This window comes from Cibotium barometz, chromosome 51, assembly GCF_041138505.1.
Source record: "Cibotium barometz isolate CiBa-2024 chromosome 51, ASM4113850v1, whole genome shotgun sequence".
NCBI lineage: Eukaryota > Viridiplantae > Streptophyta > Polypodiopsida > Cyatheales > Cibotiaceae > Cibotium > Cibotium barometz.
Window position 1 is genome coordinate 2173811 of NC_141096.1, and position 23187 is coordinate 2196997.

The window sequence follows — 23187 nt, forward strand, 5'->3', positions numbered from 1 at the left end:
CAAAGCGATCAATCATACCGTATATTCAGTCTTGCTAGACCTCACGACGAGCTTGGGATGTACTTGAAGCCATGTATTAGGCAAAGAATGAGGAGGGGGTTGCGTTTCTCAAGAAAGAGCTTGAGAACTTGGACATGAATGATGGTGATAGTATGGCTGATCATCTTACGAAGATCTAGGATCTTCGGGAGGAGCTGCTTAATACTCATGATGTCATTTTTGAAAAGGAGCTCGTTTCCAGGACCCTATCATCTCTGTCAGAAACCTACTTGAACTTTTACATATCGCTCATTCTATCTATGCGGGGAAACCTCGAACCAATCTTGTTTGAAGAGTTGGTTGGCTTGTTACTATAGGAGGAGCAGAATCGGAAGAGCCAATCTTCCAGGATGCATGGCAGTGATGGGGCTTTTGTTGCCCAAGACAAGGGCAAAGGAAAAGCCAAACACAGTTTTTAGCTAAAGGCTGATTCGGGACAGCCTTCAAAAAAGGCTAAAAATGATGCAGGCAAAGCCCAAGAAAAAGGGCAAATGTCACTACTGCAAGAAACCAAGTCATTACTTGAATGAGTGCAGAAAAAGGCTTGCAAAGGAGAAGAAAAAGGAAAGCGGCATGGTTGTAGATTCTTCTTCATCACCTGCAGGGAAAGATGATGCATCAGTAAATCTTGTTGAAGATGAGTGGACTTTCCTTACTTGTAGTTATGATGCATCATTGGAGCATATGCCTTTGTGTCAATGAAAGACACAACACATGGTACTTTGACAGCGGTGCTTCTAAACACATTACCTCACCGAGGGATTTGTTTAAGAAGCTTATGGCTGCCCCTGAAGGCAAGCGGGTAACATGTGCAAACAATTCTTCTTATGCAGTTCGGGGTGTTGGTGAGGTGATCCTCACAACAACAGATGGTGTAGACTTATGTCTTCCAGATGTGTTGTATGTCCCAGGAATTAAGAAGAACTTGTTGTCCGTCTCCTCTTTTGCTAAAAGAGGATATGCAGCGAACTTGGAGGACGATAGATGCATAGTGAAAGACCGTGAAGGTGGCTATGCATTGGTCACTTCTGGCACATTGTATCATGGGTTATATCAGCTTGAGAGGTTTGATAGGAGAGAGCATGATGCGCATGTGGTTACCACTAGAATTGTGGCATGCTAGGTTTGGGCATGTAAATTATGGCCGTTTGATGCTATTGCAAAGACATAAATGTTGGGGTAAAGGCGTTATGCCCACCCTTATAGTGTGTACAAGCCCATAAGTTATAGTACATAGTACACTTAGTACTTTTAATGTACTAAGTGCACTATGTGTACTAGTGCAATATACATGTGTGATAGGGGAGTCACACACTCATGTCTCATGAGTTGACTTATCCCCACAACTCTCTCTCTCTCTCTCCCTTGCTTCTCTGTGTATGTCTCCCATGAATGAACTCTAAACCCTAATTCTGTTTTCTTCCCATCAACTGGTATCAGAGCCATTCGGTGCAAGCAGATTCTTCAAGAATTGTTTGCCCTTTTGCTGGTCGTTTGCTCATTCTGTGAGTCGCCCTTTTTTCGCTGGTCGCCTTTGTGCAGCACTGGCTACTAGTCGACTGTGTGACCAGTCGCAGGCAGGTGGGTGGAGAGAAGCAGCAGCGTAGGCAGGCTCATCCACGCTGCCTAGCAGGCGAATCCACGCTGCCCAGTAGCAGCAGCTGTGCCATAGCCCGAGGCATGCGTGCCCATGCGTACAAGCGAGGGTCGTGAGGCAAAGACCAACGAAAGCAGCATAGCGGGGCGTCGAGTACTAGTCTTAGTACTAGGCGAAACATGACGAAGGCAGCGTGTAGCGTGGCTGAGGCAACGAGCGAAGGCCTAGCGCTGGGCGTCGGCTGGCGCTAAGCGAAAACATCAGTAGCGTAAGGCGCTAAGCGAAGCCATCAACTGGTATCATGTAGCGCTGCTACTCGGTGAAGAGGCCAGAAGCGAACGCAAGACAACGCTCAGCCACGTAAAAGGGGTTTAGGGTGGTCGCCCTGCTCCTCGCAGCCCAACAAGGGCTACCCAATCAGATGCTCCAGAAGCTGCCCAGCACCGAAGTCGCCACCACCACCGCCTCTGTCTCAGCCTGCAAGTCAAGAAACTCAGAAAAATCAGAAATTTGAAAGGTATTTTGCTTCAAATTTTTTTTTGGGACTTGCAATTGAGCAGGTACAATTATCAATTGAGCAGGTACAGGTGCCCAATTGCTCAATTTTTGAGCAAAATTGGCAAAATTGGGGTGACATTGGTCACAATCAGGATCAATTTGCAGGACATTGGTCACAATCAGGATCAATTTGCAGGAAATTGGTCAAATCAGGATCAATTTGCAGGAAATTGGATGTCGAAATTTGGGGCTTTTGATGTAATTGTGCAATTAAGCACTCATACATGCTGTATGATGTGAGAAATCGCACATTTGGGCAAAATTGCAGCAAATTGCAGCATATTGCAGTGCAAATCAAGGGGCTTTTGTGCCGATTGGATTGATTTGCATGCAGGCAATCGCATTTGATGCTGTGGATAATGTGCTGATGCCTTACAAGCACTCAATGTGCCTGTAAATCAAGGGGCTTTCATGTATTTGATGTATATGTGGCCAAGGGGAAGCATCGTTAACACTCTGGATGCCTTCATGTGCGTCAATGTACCATGCATGATCAGAAATTGATCTCAAATCAAGGGGCTTTTCAAGTTTGTATGCTTGTTGAGCTTGGCAAAGCAGCAGGCAAGACATTTATGCCTTGAATCCTCAGAAATCAGCTTGCAGTCAAGGGGCTTTTGCCCAATTTCTGTTCGGGACTGTTGTATGCAGTGTTCGAGACTGTAAAAGTCTGATTTTCACTCATTTGGACAGCCAGGAGAGCATTTATTGCTATTGTACCTGCTGGTACAGATTTGGCACAGCTTTGTGCATGTTTTGGCATGGCTGTACACTGTTTTGAGTGACCAAAAGGTTCAATTTCAGCTGCTGTACTTGCCGAGACAGGTTTGGTACATCATTGGTGAGCACTTGGTACTGCTGTACAGTACTTTGGAAGGGCAAAAGAGCACATTTGAGGTGCTGTCCAAAATCTGCAGCAACCAGATTTTGGTGTTTTCATCACAAAAAGTGGGAGAAAAGTTGCATTCTTGCTTCCGCAGTGGGAGATAAAGCTTGGGAGAAAAACTGTGAGCACTTTGTGTGCTTTTGGTGCAGTGTTTGCACACTTTGCAGGGAGTCAGGCATTTACAGGTTGCATTTTGCTATGGCAACCACAGGTGAGAGCTCTTCATTGCTTCACATCAAGAAGCTTGAAGGCTCGCATAATTATGATATTTGGCAAACCCAGTGCTACAATGTGTTGCTCCAGAAAAAGCAGCACAAGCCTATCAAAGAAAGGGGTGTAATGCCCGCTTCTCTTACTGCTGAAGAGTGGGAAGATATGGATGAGTTGGCAAGATCTACTATCATGTTGTCTGTGTCAGACTCATTACTTTTCAGCATTCGTGAAGAGAAGACAGCTTGGGGAATGTGGCAGAGATTGCAGGACTTGTATGCCCAACAAAGTGCCTCAAGCAAAGTGTATTGGTTGAAGAAACTCATAGGTCTTCAGATGAAGGAAGGGGCGTCTATGACAGCCCATCTCAATGAGTTTAATGGTATTGTCAGCCAAGTCATTAATCAAAAGTTGGCAATGGACGATGAGTTCAAAGCCACCTTTTTGTTATGCACTTTGCCAGAGAGTTGGGACACATTCAGGACAGCCACTAGCAATTCGAATGCTATGCTGTCATATGCAGATGTTGAGGGTGCTCTTCTTCAAGAAGAGATGAACAGGAAAAACAACTCTGTTTGCAAGTCCAATGCAATGAATGCACGTGGGAGATCCCAGCAAAGGGGGAAAAGCCAAGAAAGGGGAAGGAGCAAGTCTTGCTCCAAAAAGGATTTGGAATGCCATTATTGTGGCAAGAAGGGACACATTAAAAAACAATGCTACAAATGGAAAAATGATCAAAAGGAAAAGGGAAAAGGCAAAGACAAAGAGAAGGATGAAGCCAAAGATGTAAAGCCAAAGGGCAAAAGTGGAGTCAAGATTGAAGAAATCAATGTGTCACATGCAGGTGGCAGTGAGGATGAGGTCCTCTTTACGTCTTCACTTGATGCCCATTCACTTCTTACAGGTGGTCATGGTATGCACTCATGGATCATTGATTCAGGTGCCTCCTTTCATGTCACAGGTTGCAGAGACTTGTTTGTCAGGTATACTGCTGGCAATGAAGGAGTGGTTTATTTGGGTGATAACCATGCATGCAAGATACTTGGCAGAGGTGATGTGAGGCTTGTGTTTTCAGATGGCTCACAGCTTATGCTCCATGATGTCAGGCATGTGCCTGAGATCAAAAAGAATCTGCTTTCTACTGGACAGCTTGATGATGCTGATTATGTTACCACATTTGGTAGTGGAAAGTGGAAGATTAGTAAGGGCTCACTGGTTGTTGCCAGAGGCTCTAAGGTGGACACTCTTTATTTCATGCATGCAGGTGTTTGTCACCATGCTAATGTAAATGCAACCGAGCTGCCGGAAATCTCTATGTGGCATAGCCGGTTGGGACACATGAGTGTCAAAGGAATGGAGCAATTGTCTCGTTTGGGTTACTTGCCTTCTCTAAAGTTTTCAAGTTTTCAATTTTGTGAGCATTGTATATATGGTAGGCAACTACAGTGCCCCCACAAGAAAGCTCTTGGACAGAAAGATGCTCAGTTAGAGCTTGTGCATACAGATGTATGTGAGATGCCTCAGCTTTCTTTGGGAGGGGCAAAATACTTTGTGTCTTTTATTGATGATGCCACACGCAAGGTGTGGGTTTATCCTCTTCGTTTGAAGAGTGATACATTCTCAGTGTTTGAGAAGTTTGTTGCTCTTGTTGAGAATCAAACTGGCAAAACACTGAAGGCTTTGCGTTCCGACAATGGTGGAGAGTACATGTCCAAACAGTTTCAGGACTTTTGTGATGCTAAAGGCATCAAGAGGGAGCTCTCTACTCCTTATGATCCTCCACAAAACGGGACAGCAGAGAGGATGAACAGGACCATACAGGAGAAGGTCCGTTCTATGTTGTCACATGCTGCATTACCTCATGGTTTTTGGGCTGAAGCTGTTATGACAGCCGTTCACCTTATAAATAGGTCACCTAACACGAGGCTTGGTGGGAAAGTGCCAGAGGAAGTATGGACAGGGAAGCCTCCGTCATACAAGCACTTGAGAGTGTTTGGTTGCGTTGCGTACGTGCACATACGCAGGGAAATGCGCACCAAACTTGATCCTAAGTCTCATAAATGCATATTCCTAGGATATGGTGACAGAGGTGAAATGGGGTATAGACTTTGGGATCCCATGAATAGAAAGATCATACGCAGCAATGATGTCATTTTTTATGAAACATGCATGTATAAGGAGCCTGCAAGGCAACAGGAGCCTGGCAGAGTCATCTTTGATGATGATGGACATCATGGACAACAACAAAGGGCTGTAAATCAGCCATTACAGCAGGAAATCCAGCCCTTAAATGGTGCTGAAAATGGTCCAAATGGACAGCCAGACATGGCAGAAGATATCCCTATATATATACCACAGTTAGAGGATATACCGGGCATGATTTTTCAGCCTTATGGCATGGAACAGGAGCCACCAATGGGTGATATGCAGGCTGGACAGCAACCTGCAAATGATGGTCATTGGGTACGGAGGTCCACTAGACCCTCCAGAGCCCCTGACAGGTTTGTTCCAGGGGTTGACTATTTGATGCTTACTGACTGTGGAGAGCCCTCATGTTATAAAGAGGCTTTACAGAGGGCAGACAAGGCTCTTTGGGAGCGTGCCATGAAGTCAGAGATGGATTCTCTGCATAAAAATGGAACATGGAAGTTGGTGCATTTGCCTGCAGGCAAGAAGGTTTTGCCATGCAAGTGGGTATACAGGCTCAAAGTTGCACCAGATGCAAAGCCAAGATACAAAGCCAGGTTAGTGGCTAAGGGCTTCAAGCAGGAATATGGTGTGGACTTTGATGAGATCTTCTCTCCAGTGGTCAAAATGACCACACTTAGAGCTGTGCTGGCTTTGGTTGCACATGATGATCTGGACTTGATTCAGATGGATGTGAAGACTGCTTTTCTTCACGGTGATCTCCATGAGGAGATATATATGCAGCAGCCAGAGGGTTATGCAGTAAGTGGAAAGGAGAAGCTTGTATGCAAGCTGAAAAAGAGTCTTTATGGGCTCAAACAGGCACCAAGAGAATGGTATCATAAATTTGATACATTCATGAAATCTCAGAAATTCAGGAGAAGTGACATAGATCACTGCTTGTACACCAAAAAAGCTTTGGATGGCAGTCTATTGATTCTCATCTTGTATGTTGATGATATGTTGATTGCCGGGAAATCTCGTAAAGAGATGGATGCCTTGAAGAAGAGGCTGCATGAGACCTTTGATATGAAGGATCTGGGTGATGCAAATCACATCTTGGGTATGCGGATACTTCGGGACAGAAATCAGCATGTGTTGTATTTGTCTCAGAAGGAATATATTGGCAAAGTTTTGCAGAGGTTCAATATGGACGGGGGGAAGAAGGCTAGTACTCCTTTGCCTCCATATGTGAAACTCAGTGCTATGGACAGCCCACAGTCAGATAGAGACAGGGCTGATATGGCCAAGATTCCGTATGCTTCAGCTTGTGGCAGTCTCATGTATGCCATGGTTGCTACTAGGCCGGACATTGCATTTGCAGTGGGAGTGGTTTCTAGATACATGGCCAACCCTGGCAAGAAGCATTGGGAAGCAGTGAAAGGTGTCATGAGATACCTGAAGGGCACACAGGATTTGTGCATTTGCTTTGGCAAACAGGATGCATTAGTGCATGGTTACACGGATTCGGATTATGCCGGTCATCCAGATAACCGGAAGTCTACTACCGGTTATGTGTTTACATTCACAGGAGGTGCTGTGTCATGGATATCCAGGATGCAGAAGTGCACAGCCTTATCTACTACAGAGGCCGAGTATATTGCAGCCACAGAGGCTTGCAAGGAGGCATTATGGCTATCTCGGTTAGTGGTTGATTTGGGCTATACAGGGGATATTCCATTGTTGCATTGTGACAGTCAGAGTGCCATCCAGTTGGCAAAGAACCCTGTCTTTCATGCAAAGACGAAGCATGTGGATGTGAAGTATCACTTCACCAGAGAGGTGATAGAGAACAAGCAAATTCAGCTTGTTAAGATTCATACGGATGACAACCCGGCTGATCTGTTGACAAAGAGTTTGCCTCCAGAGCGGTTTGCTCATTGCAGACACTTGATGGGCATTGGATGAGGCCAGTTTCAGCCTTGATATGGCCTTGTATATTATCATGTACATGCTGATTTTTTCTTTTCCTTTACTTAAGGGCACTTTGCCTTTAAGTGGGAGGTTGTTGGGGTAAAGGCGTTATGCCCACCCTTAGTGTGTACAAGCCCATAAGTTATAGTACATAGTACACTTAGTACTTTTAATGTACTAAGTGCACTATGTGTACTAGTGCAATATACATGTGTGATAGGGGAGTCACACACTCATGCCTCATGAGTTGACTTATCCCCACAACTCTCTTTCTCTCTCTCCCTTGCTTCTCTGTGTATGTCTCCCATGAATGAACTCTAAACCCTAATTCTGTTTTCTTCCCATCAACAGAATTAGGGTTTAGAGTTCATTCATGGGAGACATACACAGAGAAGCAAGGGAGAGAGAGAGAGAGTTGTGGGGATAAGTCAACTCATGAGGCATGAGTGTGTGACTCCCCTATCACACATGTATATTGCACTAGTACACATAGTGCACTTAGTACATTAAAAGTACTAAGTGTACTATGTACTATAACTTATGGGCTTGTACACACTATAAGGGTGGGCATAACGCCTTTACCCCAACAATAAAATGGTACAAGACATGCCTCATGTAGAACTGCCACCAAAACATGTATGTGAAGGGTGCATGTTGGGTAAGATACACAGAAATGCATTCCCAAAACATGGGTCAACAAGGGTTGTCCGGAAATTACAACTTGTGCACAGTGATGTGTGTGGTTCTATGCGGACACCATCTATTGGTAAGCACCTATACTTTGTAACCTTTATGGATGACTACTCCAGATTTGCTTGGGTGTATCCCTTGAAGGCAAAATCTGATGTATTTTATGGCACAAGCTGAAAATCAAACAGGTTGCAAAGTGCAAACCCTCCGGACAGATCCGCGGGGGGGGGGGGGGGGGGGGATACATGTCCATTGCTTTCAAAGCTTTTATGGTAGAAAAAGGCATAAAGCATCAATGTACGATGCCGTATTCTTCTCAGCAAAATGGTATTCTTCTCAGCAAAATGGTGTTTCTGAGAGAAAGAACAAGACTTTAATGGAAATGGCTAGATGCATGGTTAAAGACAAAGGCTTGCCTCACAAATTCTGTATGGAGGCAATAATGTGTGCTACACATGTGTTGAATAGATGCCCTACCAAAGCATTGAAAACCTTAACGCCATATGAGGCCTGGCACGAAAGAAAACGTAAAGTTGATCACTTTAGAGTTTTTGGATGTATAGCTTATGCACATGTTCCTCAACAATTGAGAGGTAAGCTTGATGATAAAGCAGCTAAGAATTTAGCTAGGTATATCTAGGTATATTTTTATCTGTCAATTTTAGGGATTTTTTTTCCATATTCTTAGGCTGTTTTAGGCCTTTTTATCACACTTCATGTAATTCTTTCAAGTTCAAAGTCAAATGACAACCAGTCACATAGCCAGAGACGCTCATGAACCTGTGAACACCAGCCACAACGTTTGGATGTCCACAAGGCTAAGGGCACTCACAAATTTGCTGCTGTTTGGCCTTCATGTGTTGCCCTTGATCTGCCCATGCTGCTAGACTGCCTGTTATGAGCTGGTTAAATCCTTTTGGGGGTTGGTCGTGCTGATTTAGGGCTGTTACAGGAATCATAATACATGTTTGTGCCTGTGGGCGAAGCCCGTGACCAGTGCATTGATGTTTATGCGACCAAAATTCATCTACGACTCCGCTGCTGCTTAGTTTTCTGCTCGGGAGTGACCACCGGTGCCAGTTCTTTGTTTTCAGCATTCCCATAGAAAACCCAAGACTTCACCGTAGGTGTCAGTGGCTAAAACCACCCCGCCTAGAAGTAACAAGGCATAACTCTATGGTTCTACGGAGACCCAGCTCCAATCCACTAGAGGGGGCTTAACTGCAGTTGACCTGAGACCAAAAGCTTAGGGCGTAACATGAGGGAGATTTTCTCCAGCAGAGTTACAGTAGAATTCGGTGCTTCTTTTGTCATACGCTGGGGCATCCCAAGCATGAGTGTTCTAAGCACGGTAGTCTACTTCCACCAGTATAATCTCCTGCCACAATTGTTACTCACACTCCTCGAAAAGGACCTCCTCTATTAGCCCCATTTGTGGGTACCATAGGCAGGAGGAGGTTTTCCTTACAGTGCCTACAGCTACGCAGGAACAGAATGATTCCATGAATCAGCAAGAGTACCCAAAGAGGAGAAGTCACTCCACCTACTCAACTGTTATGGTCTTACTGAAGGCCAGCAAGCCATGGTCTTGTTTTACTGCGGACGTTCTGAGGATGTTAACAAACTTGCACCTGTACTGTACAGATATGTCCACGTGGCATCCAAGTGCGTGTTGCACGTGACAGAGCATTAGGTAAATTTCCCACACGTATTCGAAGGGCCTTTGATTGCCTGAATTCTTTTTCTTCGACTGCAGCTGTGACTTCGGATTTGATGCGTTTTTTCAAATCTTCCTCGATCATCCTCTGGATGTTAATGACAGTCTTGTTGAGAGAGAGAGAGAGAGAGAGAGAGAGAGAGAGAGAGAGAGAGATATTAAGCGTCTACTGGCCTATGAGACCAAAGTGGTACAATAATGTCCATGGCATATCTCATCATGGAATGGAAAATAAAACAGAATGAAAACATAAATATAGCTATCTCACTGGGGTGATACAAAACTGTCCATGGAGACTCGTCATGGAATACTAAGAACATAAAAACATGGGAGCAACATCAGCTCCGAGTAGATGGTATACCACTCTCCAAAATGTCAAGCATGGGGTTGACGAGTATGGCCGAGAGGTCTCCCTCAGCTATGTTATGTGGAAAGGTAGCTCGATGGCGGTGGAGCATGTCTTGGATCTGGAGCTGATGAGGTGATCGTGGGGGGCCTGGAATGCCAGAAAATGCCACTGTGGTTTCTGGCAAGAAAGGGGCTCGGGCTTCATGTCTGTAGGAAGGCTGCATGCTGCTGCTGCATAGTATGCAAGCGATCTCAGCATCCCCAAATGGTTTGGATGGCGCCAGTCTAGATGAAACGAATAGTCTTTGTTGGGGGGCGGTAAGCCTTAGCAGCACAGGCACCCACCAAGTGTACCAGGCTGTGATGCTGCAGACGTACTTGCACCTTTGATCCCTTGTGGGTCAGTGTAGTCAAGGGACAATGAAGACCTTAGTGAGGTGATGATGGTGATCAGGAGATGTGTGCTACTAAGGGTGTGACCCTCGCCATCCTCAAAGAGAAGCGCTGTCTGTACCTTTATGTCCCATGCAATGGTGCCCCAAGTAACATAATGAACGGTTGCTATGTCCATTGTGTATAGCTACAAAATCCGCTTGGACAATCCCAAAGGTTGTCGGTCGGACTCTTATGGGGTGTGGCATGTACGGAAGGGCTGCCTACTATTGCTAGCCAAGTGCCTACTGTAGCCAGAGGAGAGAGAAATATTTCTTGGGCAGGTATTGCTCCAGTGTCTTTAAAAATTGGAGAGGATGTGGGAAGGAATGGTGTGAGATTCCAAGTAGTGTGCTCTCCATCCTGTGAAGGTGAATACTCCTGGGCAGAGTAGGAGAAGAAAGGATATCAGGGGTGCTCTGGAGGGTGATGGGATCTCTCTAGTGCCAGTCACGTGGGGTCTCTTTAGAGGGGAGCCGTCTGCCATGACTGCTGCAACTGCCTGCCGATAGAGTGGTGCTGGGGGCAATACCGCATGTGTGCCCCACCTGGCATCACACAAAACATTGGCCACGTAGCCTGTGACTGCCTGCCACTGAGAGCATGACTGTGCCATGTGTTCCATCTTGCGGCACAAAAAATGTTGGTCACATTGCCTGGAGAACCTATCCAGCCGAGGAATCCTAAGGCGTTGGGGAAGTTCTCGGGTGATGTGAGTTTTGATTCCCATGTTGTGGCAGGCTCTTTGGAGGAGAAGAGGGACTGTGCAGGAGGGAGAACGGGCTGTTGAGGAAGAGGGAGGGGAAGTGAAGAGGGTAGGGGATGTGAGCTACAGATGCACAAGAGGGCAAGGGGGGGGGGTGGGGCCATCTGCCATGATTGCTGCAACTGCCTACCAATGGAGAACGGTGCTGGGGGCATTACGGCACGATGTGCCCCATCTGGCATCACACAAAATATTGGCCATGTAGCCTGCGACTGCCTGCCACTAGAGTGGTGCTGGGAGCATGGTTGTGCCATGTTTTCTATCTGGCAAACGTTGGTCACATAGCCCGGAGAACCCATCCAGCCGAGGAATCCAAAGGTGTTGGGATGATCAAACGGAGGGACAGGAGTCTTGATTTCCGTTCTGCGGTTGCTCTATGGGGCAGGTTCTTTGGAGGGGCAGGAGGGCTGTGCAAGAGGGAGAAGGGGCTGTGGAGCAAGAGGGAGGGGAAGTAGCTGCTTTCTGAACTGCTCTTGGAGCTCAACTCTATGCCCTTCTTTCTTCTGTCTTGCTGACTTCTACTTTCAAAGCCCGTTCTACCAGCTCTTCCAAGCTTCTTGTCAGGTATGAGGATTGAGCTTTTCTGAACCTCTTGCTCTTCAAGCCATTTAGAAACCAGGCTCTTAGAGTCTTCTCAGTTGGTGCATTACTAAGTTGTTGGGATGGTTCTTTGATTCTTTCCACAACTCCGCTGACAGAAAACAACCCTTGCTTAATTAATTCTTGGGTCTCAATACCTCGCGATTAATGCCACCTTCATTTACTTATAACTGGGAACTCTCTTGGGTGGGTGCACGCAGGAGGGACAGGGTGGTGTGTGCTGAGGCGGTGGGCTTGACGTGCGCTAGTGGGAGAGCTCTTTAACACACTCCCTCTTGCATGAGTTGGGCTTACTCTTTAAGAGTAGTTTTTAATTCATCTTCCTGCTTCTTGATAAATGGGGTGGCAATAGATTGATGCTGGGTTCCAGTTGCATGGACTTGTTTGAAACTGTTTGCAATAGCCCTTTCACATTAACAACTTTGAAGGAGCTGGTTTGTTATTGAAGTGATTCTGTATGCTTTCCCTAAGTGCCACATAAGATCTGCTGAAGGTTGCACATGTTTTTTCCCCCCTTGATGGTGCTGCAGAAGGTCTGGCCCAAAAAGAAGCATATTAAAAACACTGAGAAGAAAGTTCCCTTAGTCAAGACTGCTGTGATGAAGGAAGCTGGTTCTACTAAAGGCCATTTACTGGAAAAAGGGCCTGGATGGTGTTTTGTATGCCAACGCAATTGCGTCACAGAGGTGGCATTGAAGCAGCACTTGGATGGAAAGGGGCACAAGAAACAGGTTGAACGGCAGAAAGAGAGGGCAGAAATAGCTGCAAAAGCAGCAGATGAGAACGGAGGGGGTGTGGCAACCATGCTGGAGCAGATGTGGCTGCAAGTCTCTATGATGGGCAAAGCAGCTCGAACAGGGAAATCACATGGTCGTACTAAAAAGAGAATCAAAACTGAAGAGGCCCCTTCCAATGTCATGCCTTCAGACGCAGTAAAAGGGCAAGAGCCAGTACGGTGTGAGCTATGTGGTGTGGAATGCAACAGCAGGGCAATTCTGGAGATCCATTTCGGAGGCAAGAAGCATGCGGCCCGGGTCAAGAAATTGCAAGAGTCTAAACAGACCTCTTTGATGGGTCAGTAGTACAGACACTTCTGATAGATGTGATGATTCAGCAAGTTTTTTTTTGACAGTACAAGCCTTCCTTGATACCATCTGAAGCTGGGCATAAAGACAACCAATGAAGACTTGGTGGTTTTGAAGAAGCATCACACATTTTGTTATTAGATTTACAATTAATACTGTACACCAAATGATCATTGATCATTGGCCTGGGGTTGGAATCAATAGACTAAGGAGGAAGCATGCTGTCGTCCCTTATCTTAGTTTTAAGGTGGATTCTGCTAGTTTTCAGTGTTTAAATCAGTGTAATGGGAGCTTTTCTGTGTTATGTAAGTGGGTTATGTTTGTAAGGTCAAGGTAAAGGATTTGTTGCATGATCTTATGGCATGGTTTACTGCACCATTCTGATGCTTAGCGTGGAGTTTTTAGTTTTTTCTTCCCCCCTCCCTTTTCTGACTTCTTGTTATATAGTTGTTCTAGTAAAGCTATAATGATCTTAATCCGTACTATGAAGGGCATTTTTGTATTTATTAGAAGTGCCATGCCACCATGACTGCTTCAACACTAGTTTGGCAGCCTCACATGATATAAAAATGTCCTTTGTAGGGTTTACAAAAACTTATTCTGCATCTTGAACCTTTTTCCAATGTCAATGTTCAACATAACTAAATGGACATGGCACAACAGAAACGGTTCAAAAAGGCTTTTTTTCCTCTTAACAAAAGAAGGGGCTATCGTGTTACTCCTCTCGGAGCTTGGTTGAAAAGTCGTCTCCTTTATGCCTACAAACTTTCACTTCACGACCTTATACACCAAACTAGACTTAGAAGACTTACGTGTAAGGATCGTATCCCTTATGACGAAAGTTTTTGCCTATAGATTAGAAAAGGATAGATGCAAGGCTTTATTAGTAGAAAAGTCGGCTTTGCATTTTGATTTTTCTTGGTTAAAAAGTAAAAATCAAGATGTAGATAAGAGAAAGAAAAGTTTCGCCAAAATTGTAGACAAAGATGATATTTGTACTTGGTTAGATTTTCTCCTAGATAACCTTTATATATCCTTAGGCGACTATTTAAGCAAGCAATTGGTATTCCCATGGGTACCAATTGTGTCATCTTCCTTGCGAATTTTTATCTTTTTGCGAGTTTGATTTTATGGAACGTCCTTTTTTTGCTAATACTTGTCTACTCTTTCTTCACAAACTTTGTAATGTGAGACGTTTTGTAGATGACCTCTTCATTCTTGACATTCCTTTCTTTCAAGAGTTTTTGTATATCATCCCAAATTCCATAGGTGGAGGGATCTATCCTAAGGAATTTTGTGAACTTAACTGCACCTCGAATAGCGATAGTTGTGATTTTTTAGGCCTTAAGATCACTCAAATCATCTTCAAGCTTCATAATATATATTTATGACAAACATTTACAACTTGAATATGCTAACTTAAAGATCATTCGGATGCCACACTTTTCTTCCAATATTTCTTATACAGTTAAGTATGGTGTTATTTGCTTAACTTTTTAGATTCTCTCGTCTTTGCTCTACTAAATTTGCCTTTATCTCTCAATCACGCCATCTTATTTTGTTGCTTATCGAAAAAGGTTATAGTTTCAATAAGATAAGGTTCGTTCTTTTATGAATCGTAGTAAGTTTATCTTTGGTATTTGAGCTTCTAGAATGTTTAAAATGATAAGGAGTAAGTTTTATAGAAGAAGAGAGTTGAAAAGCCCACTTAATTCATAATTCAATGCTCTTTTTTGTAAAAGTGTCTTGTTCTAGCTCAGAGTAGGGTTTGTTGTTTTAACTTAGAGTAGGCCTTGTTTAGTCTTTTTGTAATTCTCTCTCGCTTTAGCTTAATATAAACTTAGTTTGGTTCTTTCCTATGTTTTGTGATTCTTTGTTGTTATACCTTAGAGCAGACTTTGAGTGCTAGAGTCTCTATCATGGCTGAGTATGCCCACCACCTTCGGAGAGTGATAGAAACTCAGTGATCCTGTTGAAAAAATCTGAAGATCAATTAGTAGCTCCCATTTTATCATCGTTGACACCTCTTCATCTTGGGGTTTATTGCCTATATTTCTTGATTTGGTTTCCTTGCCCTTGAGAGACCCTTGTTCTCACATATAGTGTAGGCAATTTGAGAGACCCTTGTTCTCACATATAGTGTAGGCAACTCGGAGCCATTTTTACTACCTCCTTGAGAGTGATGGTGAGATTAAGCCTTTTAAATTGTTCCCATACTTCTTCATTTCTGCTTGACCCTCCATTCCCTTGTTTTTGTGTTGAAGGTGGTTCCACCTCCATTTATTTTGTCTTTGTTTCCTTCGTGTTCATCTTTTCTCTTTTTCCCTCATCCAATGATCTTGTTTCTTTTAATGAGATTTCCTCAATTTCTCATTAATTTGAGTTTTGATTATTCTAATTACTTTGAGTTTTAAATGCCATTTCTTAGATTGTGTCCTTTGACTTGGGGTACTTGGTTTAAGTGTTGCTCTCTCCTTATTTGTGACCCTTTGCCTCCTTATTTCTACTGAGGTAAATTAAGAACTCGCATTTGCTTCCCAACTCTTGATTTCTTTTGGTTTCTCTGGATGTGAGTTTTTGACTTTCCCATTTCCCTTCTGTTAAGAAATGTGGTGCCAAAGAGCACAAGGAGAATATGGAGTGAGTGTGAGAAGCTACATCACCAAGTGAGAATTATCCTACATGCAAGAGAAAGGCCAAGTTGTACTCTCCTTATATAAAAGGAGGACATTTCAAGCATTGGAATACAAGCACAACATCTCAAGTCTTTTTATGAGAACATGTTTCCATCATGTAACCTAACTGAACTTGAGTCTAAACTTAGTTAGCACACACTCATCACAATGAGTCTTGTTCATTTTTATTCACCTTAGATTAGTGTTGCCATTAGTGTAGGATTAGTGCATGATTAGGTAGATGTTTTGTGAGTAGGAGAGCTTGATCCATGATTTCAACACCTTCTTTGTATTTTCCTCTCAGAACACCTTTGGCTCCTCCCTCTTTCCTTTATTGTTCTAATTATGTTCTTCATTTGACTTTTGTATTTCTTGTTTCTCAATTCCTTTGAGTTGGTTGGATTCCTTTTGTTATCTTCAAGTTTTGGCTCGATTCTTGCTTCTTTTCTTCCTTCATCCATTTCTCCCATCTTTTGCTTCCCTTAAGAAGAAAAATAAGGGAAGGAAATATGATACCTCAGAAAGTGAAAAATCAGGAAGTGAATTAGACATTGAGATCAGTAGGAAGAAGAAAAGATGAGAGACTAAACACTGTGAAGAATATTGGAAGAGGTCACTAAACATCTGAAGGAGCTGATGCACAAAAGAATAAGCCGGCCTCACTGAAAAAGGAGGTATGGTGTATACCAAGTGCGAAAGATTGGGACACTCGGTAGTAAAGAATTACACTAGGTGTATAAGAATATAGCACAGCGAAAAGATAGATAGCAAAACAAAGTGCAATAGATGGAGAATTTAAAATTTTTTAAGACAAGTACAATGTGATGGTGCTGCCCACTCGTGTGCTCTCAAGTAGAGCTTAGATGATGGCGAACTAGACAGACTCTCAATGGAGAAAGTACTAAGTGTGGAGGGTGTGGATACTCCCAAGCATTGGATACCTTACCTTGTGATAATTGTGTCCATATATCGTGCTGCAGTGATAACGGGGCTTCTAGGCACATAACCACTTATAAGCATTGGTATTCCTCGCTAAATCCTGTGGGAGTTGACATCATGGTCAAAGCAAGAAGCTATGGTTTCATGAGATAATAACTTGCAAGCTCTCACACTATCACACTCACTCTCACCACACACACTCAAGAGATAAGGTAGAGTAGAGGAGTTGGTGCTCTTAATCTCACACAAGGAAAGTGTTCATTGTCATTGCTTGAGTTATCTTTTATACAAACTTAATAAGTGGTCGGGCACGTGGGTGGCCATAGTGTAAATCTCTCTTCTAGGGAATATGCTAAGGGCACTGCTTTTTCATCTAAGTGCCATTTGAGACTGGTCTGCACTATCATCACGGAGGAATTGGGGAACTTCCTCCCATTCAGTTTTAGCACTATGGGATGTAAACCAAATAGAAAGATGTAATCAGGATTTTGGAGTTCAAGGTCCTCATTGAAGATGGTAATAAGGGTAGGAGTGGTATAACTTTCTTACCATCCAGTCCATATCCTTATGGTGTATTGGCATTTCAAAGTTTATATCCCTATTAGTCATGGACAAGAGCAATGTTAGAAGTGTAGAAAGATTGAAAGCAAATGTAAGAGTGTTAAGCCGAGAGACATAATTATCCAATGTTTGTATAAATGAACCTATTGTTTCTTCTTCATATGCAGCTCTTCATCCTTTCTCTTGAACTGTGTTTGTAGAGCTTTCACTGACGTACTTAACTTTTGTAAGTTCCTAGTGTGCTTCATTCACCTTCTTTTAGATTTCTTTGTTGGCTATCTTTAACCTGTCTACTTCACCTAAGGCTGCTTTAGCTTAATCTTTGAAAGTTTGAAGTTTTGTATTTTTTCATGTTGTGTAGTTTAATTATCCTCTTTTTGTTTGTCAATCTTTGCAATGTTCTTGCAACACCAGCAATCTTTCTTCATGTTCTTAAAGTTCAATCCGCTAGCAGTCTTTCTTCATGGTCATCTGCGACACGACCTACTCTTGAAGTTTACTGATGTGAGAGTCATTTCCTTCCACATTGGATCTTATCCGTTTAGTTGGCCATTCTCTAGATCCTTGAAGAATACCCATTTGCCTTCTCTTTCTCCTTTGCTTGTTATTCTAGCTTCTTCTCTGCAAATCCTGGATAACTTGAGTACTAGCCTAAGAAGATGTAGCTGTCTTTTAGCACCCTGCCTTATCATTCTTGTGCCTAGTTAGTACATCTTGTACTTCGTCTAAAGGTTTAGGAGGGGTAATGAAAGAGATTCCTTGATTGGCCGAAGTACTAGTAAGCATCAAAGGTATGAAGTTCAACATAACCTTTATAGTGTTAGATGTGGATACCTCACTAAGGTTCCGAATAGAAGGAAGACATGAGCCAAGGAATGTATGGAGTTCAACATAACCTTTATAGTGTTAGATGTGGATACCTCACTAAGGTCCGAATAGAAGGAAGACAGGAGCCAAGGAAGGATAATGAAGAAAAGCTAATGCTAATTAAAATATACCTAATGTGGGGGTGGGAGAGATTGATTTATACATGGTGGCAGCAAACATAAAGTAGCAATAAGAATAAAAACAAATATACCCCCAGAGATTTCAGGAAGGGAAGAGAAGTGAACGAAATGATTGAAAAGGAAGGCCAAGAACAAAAAGCATGGGCAATACCAAAGCGATCAAAAAAACTTGGGAACTAAATTTGGGTTCTAAGAAAAAGCCAAAAACTATGATTGTAAAAAAATATTTTCCATAAGATTTTGAAAAAGAGATAACTTTGTATCAAGAATTCAAAGATATCTTCACTTGGGAACACACAGAACTTAAGGGTATAGACCCTGAGGTGTGTGAACACTAGATTCCTTTAATAGTCGATGCTAGACCGGTAAGAATGCATGGTAAGAATGCAATGCTACCAAATGAATCCCAACTATGCTAAGAGGGTGAAGGAAGAGATAGATAATCTCCTCAAAGCAGGGTCATCTCAGTATGAATGGAAAATTGAGGGTGTGTGTAATTGGGACTGATGCATAGGAACATGTGGTTGCACAAAATATAGGTCATCAATGATAGTTATTACATGGACCAAGAGAGTCCTCTCGCATTGGGTTTATTGATGATAGACCATGGAGTGGGAGGCTGTATTAGAAAATCAATCTCGTAGGTTTAACAAATGCATCACATAAAGGTAAAGGGAAGGTTGATGAGTCTCTTGGTATGCCTGACATAAAGGTAAAGAGAAGGTTGATGAGTCTATTAGTATGCCTGACATTTTAGCAAGGCATTTATATGTTGATGAAGAGTCTAGTGGCTCAGAGAAGAGCCTTGATGAGGAGTTTGGGATTCTAGCTATTAGAATACTTGGTGCAAGGAAGTCATTCATATGTTGATGGAGAGTCTAGTGGCTTAGAGCATAACCTTGATAAGGAGTTTGGGATTTCAGCTATCAGGGCACTTGGTGCAAGGAAGGCTAAGGTAGCTACAAGGACACCAAGGATAGATCCAAGACCACGCAACTCAGATAGTGTTGAGATTGATGTATGATGGTTATGTAGCTCACCATTATGCATACATGGCAAAGGTTGTGCAGGAGGTTGAAACCACATGTTTTGAGGATGATGTTGAGCATACACATTGGGAGAAAGCCATGGATGAAAAAATGGCTATATTGGATACAAATAAGACATGGGAATTTGTGCCTTTGCCTGAGGGTAAAAAGGCTATTGGATATAAGTGGCTCTCTATAAAGTCAAGAACAACTCATATAGAAGCATTAGCAGGTACAAGGTGAGATTGGTTGCCAAAGGTGATGCTCAAACCTATGGCATTCATTATGAGGAAACATTCAATCCCATTGCCAAGATTACAACCAAGAGATTTGTTATCAATGGCAATATGTGAGGTAGCTTGGTTATGTAAGCTGTTGTCATCTATTACGACAACCTTAGTAGCATACGGTTAGCTAGGAACCCAGTGTTTCATGTGTAGACCAAGCACTGTTGATTGTTACTTCATCAAGAGATTTTGATCTTGTGTATATTAGCACCATGGAGTAGCATGTGGCATTTTTACCAAGGCCTTGGGAGCAAAGAAGCTTCATAGATTCCACACTATGCCTGCTTGGAGTCTCGGTGATGGAGCTTGAGGGGGGGTGTTGAGAGATGTCAAGCTCAACATGAACTGACACTCATGATGTTCTTGGGTGACCGTTTCACCTTTATACCACTAGCATGTTTGGTAGCTGACACGATGGATCTTCGCCACAACGATTCTATAGCTAGACTACACCTACCTACTCCAATTGAGTTATGGCATACTTAATCTGTGAGCTCGCCTATTTAGCGAGTTCACATTATAGATTGCTTGTATATAGTACTTGTACTTATGTTGGTTTCACTTATCTTCTGTAGACCTCTTTTGAGAGAAACAAGGAGAAGAAGATTTCAGCCTTCTATCTTTGTGTGTGTCTTATCCTTTATTGTAAGAGTGTGTGCGTGCTTGCAAGATCTCAAGCTCTCTCTCCTCCCCCAATCTTTTCATTACATCCACCTCATATGTTCTTCCACGTCTACCACACCTTGCATGCAAACAAGAGTATATCTATAAAGCAAGTTTTTGTGATCTTGTCTAAGCTTTGTGCTTGTTGCAATTAGGGTTTCACTCTCTAGTGCAATCCCTAATACTACATTATAGAAGATCCAAAAGAAGCAAGGAATGTGATTGCCAATAGTATATGCCTTGTCTCACCAACCTTATGTGACTATAATTTCCATTGCCTCTCATCAAGACCTATAAGGCATATAAGAAATGTATCACATATGGGCTGATTTTGCAATCCAACATAGTACTAAGGTGGTATGCTTGGACATTGATGGGACCATCTCCTATGGTTGGACATATGAATGGTCTAACATTGCCAATATGGTTAAGAAACTTAAAGGTTCTTTTTAAGAAGCACCTCCTTTTCTAAGAAGGTAAAGGGCCATAAGAACTTGCCACATGACAATGGGATAATTCTCCAAGAAAAACATGAACTTTTTACCAAAACATTACTCAAGATCTATCTTTCGAGGAAAACCTTATGAGAGAGAGAGAGAGAGAGCATAAATTAATAACAAAATCTTTCTTTTTTAAAAGCTTCAATAATGTCTCAACAAACCCTTTTTATTATGCCATGTTTTACCCAACAAGATTCACCCTAGAAGAAAGGAAGAAAGCAATGCTTTGCTCTAGCACAAGCAACCTATAGGTGGGCGAATGTGGCATGGACCTACTAGAGGATAGCAATGCTTTGCTAGCACGAGCAACCTATGGGTGGGCGAATGTGACATGGACTTGCAGGGTTTTTTGTTGAAGGACGGCCAACCTTAAAGGCTAAGTTTGTTGTAGATATAACTAAGTAATCTTACTATCGACACTCTCTTTATGCACTCTTACAAGCTAGACTATTGGTGCTTTTAATTATTTTTATTGTTTGAATTCATCCTTGAAAAAACGAATGAAATCTTATGTTGGCTTAATAAAACTGAATGAAATTCTTAAGTGCCCTTAGAAACCGTTTGGCTTTTGAAAATCCTAGCTGAGATATAGAGTAAAAGGTTTTTTAATTGGTTCACAAAAACATGTTTTTCGAGCACTGGTTCATTCTCATGGACTTTTCAAAAAATCACATGATAAATGGCAAGAATCTACATGATTCATGGTGCTACTAGGACATGTATTTCAATACCACTAACATGTGATTTTCACATTAAATGGACTTTTGTATTTTTAAGTTTGTAATTACTCCTAATTGGTTCTTTCGGTGCTAACATGTGATTTTTGCATTATATGAACTTTTTTAATTTTTAACTCTCTAATTATTCCTCATTGGTTGTTCTAATGCTAATGATGTAAAAAGCAAAGATGTTAATCTACTTCAAGATTTTTGCTGACAAGATCTTACCCTAGCCTATGTTGAAACAAGTGTTGTTTGGTACTTTACTGTGGAGCTGCAAAGGTAACTTCTTGTGTGGGTACACTAGCTTATCTTTTCACATCCTCTTTTCCTAGATGGCGGTAAAAAGAGGATAGATTTCATGGTGGTTCTCTCTCACAAGATGGGGGTACAGAGAAGTCTACACTAATCCTATCTATGTCCAAGCCACCATCAAGCTAAGTAGAGATTCATCAAAAGTTAAGCAAGAAAATGAGAGTACAGAAGAGGGACTTGTATTCTAATATAAGTAAGAAAAAGAGAATAGAGAAGAGGGTGTTCTAATATAAGGGGATGAATTTGTGTCACAATGTTAAAAGTGACTTATTACAAATGGCTAGTGTTCAAATTTAGCCAGCCATAACTCAAAAATGTTTCCACTATTTTGAGGCCTTAAGCAAGTATATACATAAAGTATGTGACTGCCCTATTTAGCATTAGGAATAAGGTAAGGCTACTTCATAAAGTCCAACGTCTTCTTGTAAAAGTTATAAAAGATTTTATTATGTTACATGTGCAAATAAGATGGTGAGGCACCTTATAAAATAGGATGAGTGAGTAAAATCATGTGAATCGACAGAGTGGTTAACATACCCCCCTTCCTAATGATGGTGAATGTGTCCTTGTATCACCAAGCTTAGGTGGTGTAAGATGTTAATGGTTCCAAATAGGTTTTGATGGTTAAAAATTTAGTTAATGGTGAGAGACCAATCCACAAGATTTCGTACCAATTGTAGATAGATGTTCGTTGACCCTTGAGGTAGGAAGCTTATCTTGAGAAGCTTCATAGTGTTGGCATAAACATGCTTGAATGTGAGGCCTCAACTCTCATATTATGAGAGGCTTGTGCCCTTTCACTTTGCTTTAAGGATCCATATGCTAGGACCACATTCATTTACTATGACTAATGGTAGTCCAAAATTCTTATGCATGACACTATAGGGTTCCTAAATCTCCTAGTGGTGCTAGATATTGGGATTGATTAGGCTTTGTTATTGCTTGTTACATCTTTGGTGGTGAGGTTTTTGTTGTGATAATGAAGATAGTCAAAGAAGAGGCAAGTGGAGATTGCTAGAAGGAGCTTATCTTCTTTGAAGGTCTTGGAGGTTCTTACACAATTAAAGGGGATCTAGATGAAGATAGTCAAAGAAGAGGCAAGATTTGGAGCCTTTCAAAAGGAGCTTATGTTCTTTGAAGATCAGGGAGATGTTAAGATATCGAGCTCAACTAGTGTTGTGGGCATTGATGACTTGCCTTGGTGATAGCTTTCACACTTATGCAACTAGCATGGTTGGTGAGATTATGGTTGATATACTGCCAATGGATGATAGACTATGTGATAGAGCCACTTCGGAGTACTAGAGTTACGACATAGTTATAGTGCCAGCTCATATAGTCGAATTCACACTATGGACTGACCATTGTATGTTATTATAGGAGAATACTTTCCCTTATAGTATGTACTCTTATCTTTTTAGTTATATGTTTGCTTACAAGGAACTCAAGCTCTCCCTCTCCCCCACA

At 42.3% G+C, this 23187-nt stretch overlaps 1 protein-coding gene across 1 annotated transcript in view; it reads left to right on the plus strand.

The window, feature by feature from the left end:
* LOC147609207 (uncharacterized) overlaps nt 1-13384 on the plus strand; it is a 47582-nt gene extending 34198 nt beyond the window's left edge. The window contains exon 2 of the mRNA XM_086787428.1: nt 12472-13384. Within this exon, the coding sequence (XP_086643554.1) occupies nt 12472-13023 (552 nt within the window). The 3' untranslated portion in view covers nt 13024-13384. The remainder of the gene's footprint in view (nt 1-12471) is intronic.
* Nucleotides 13385-23187: the final 9803 nt, after the last annotated feature.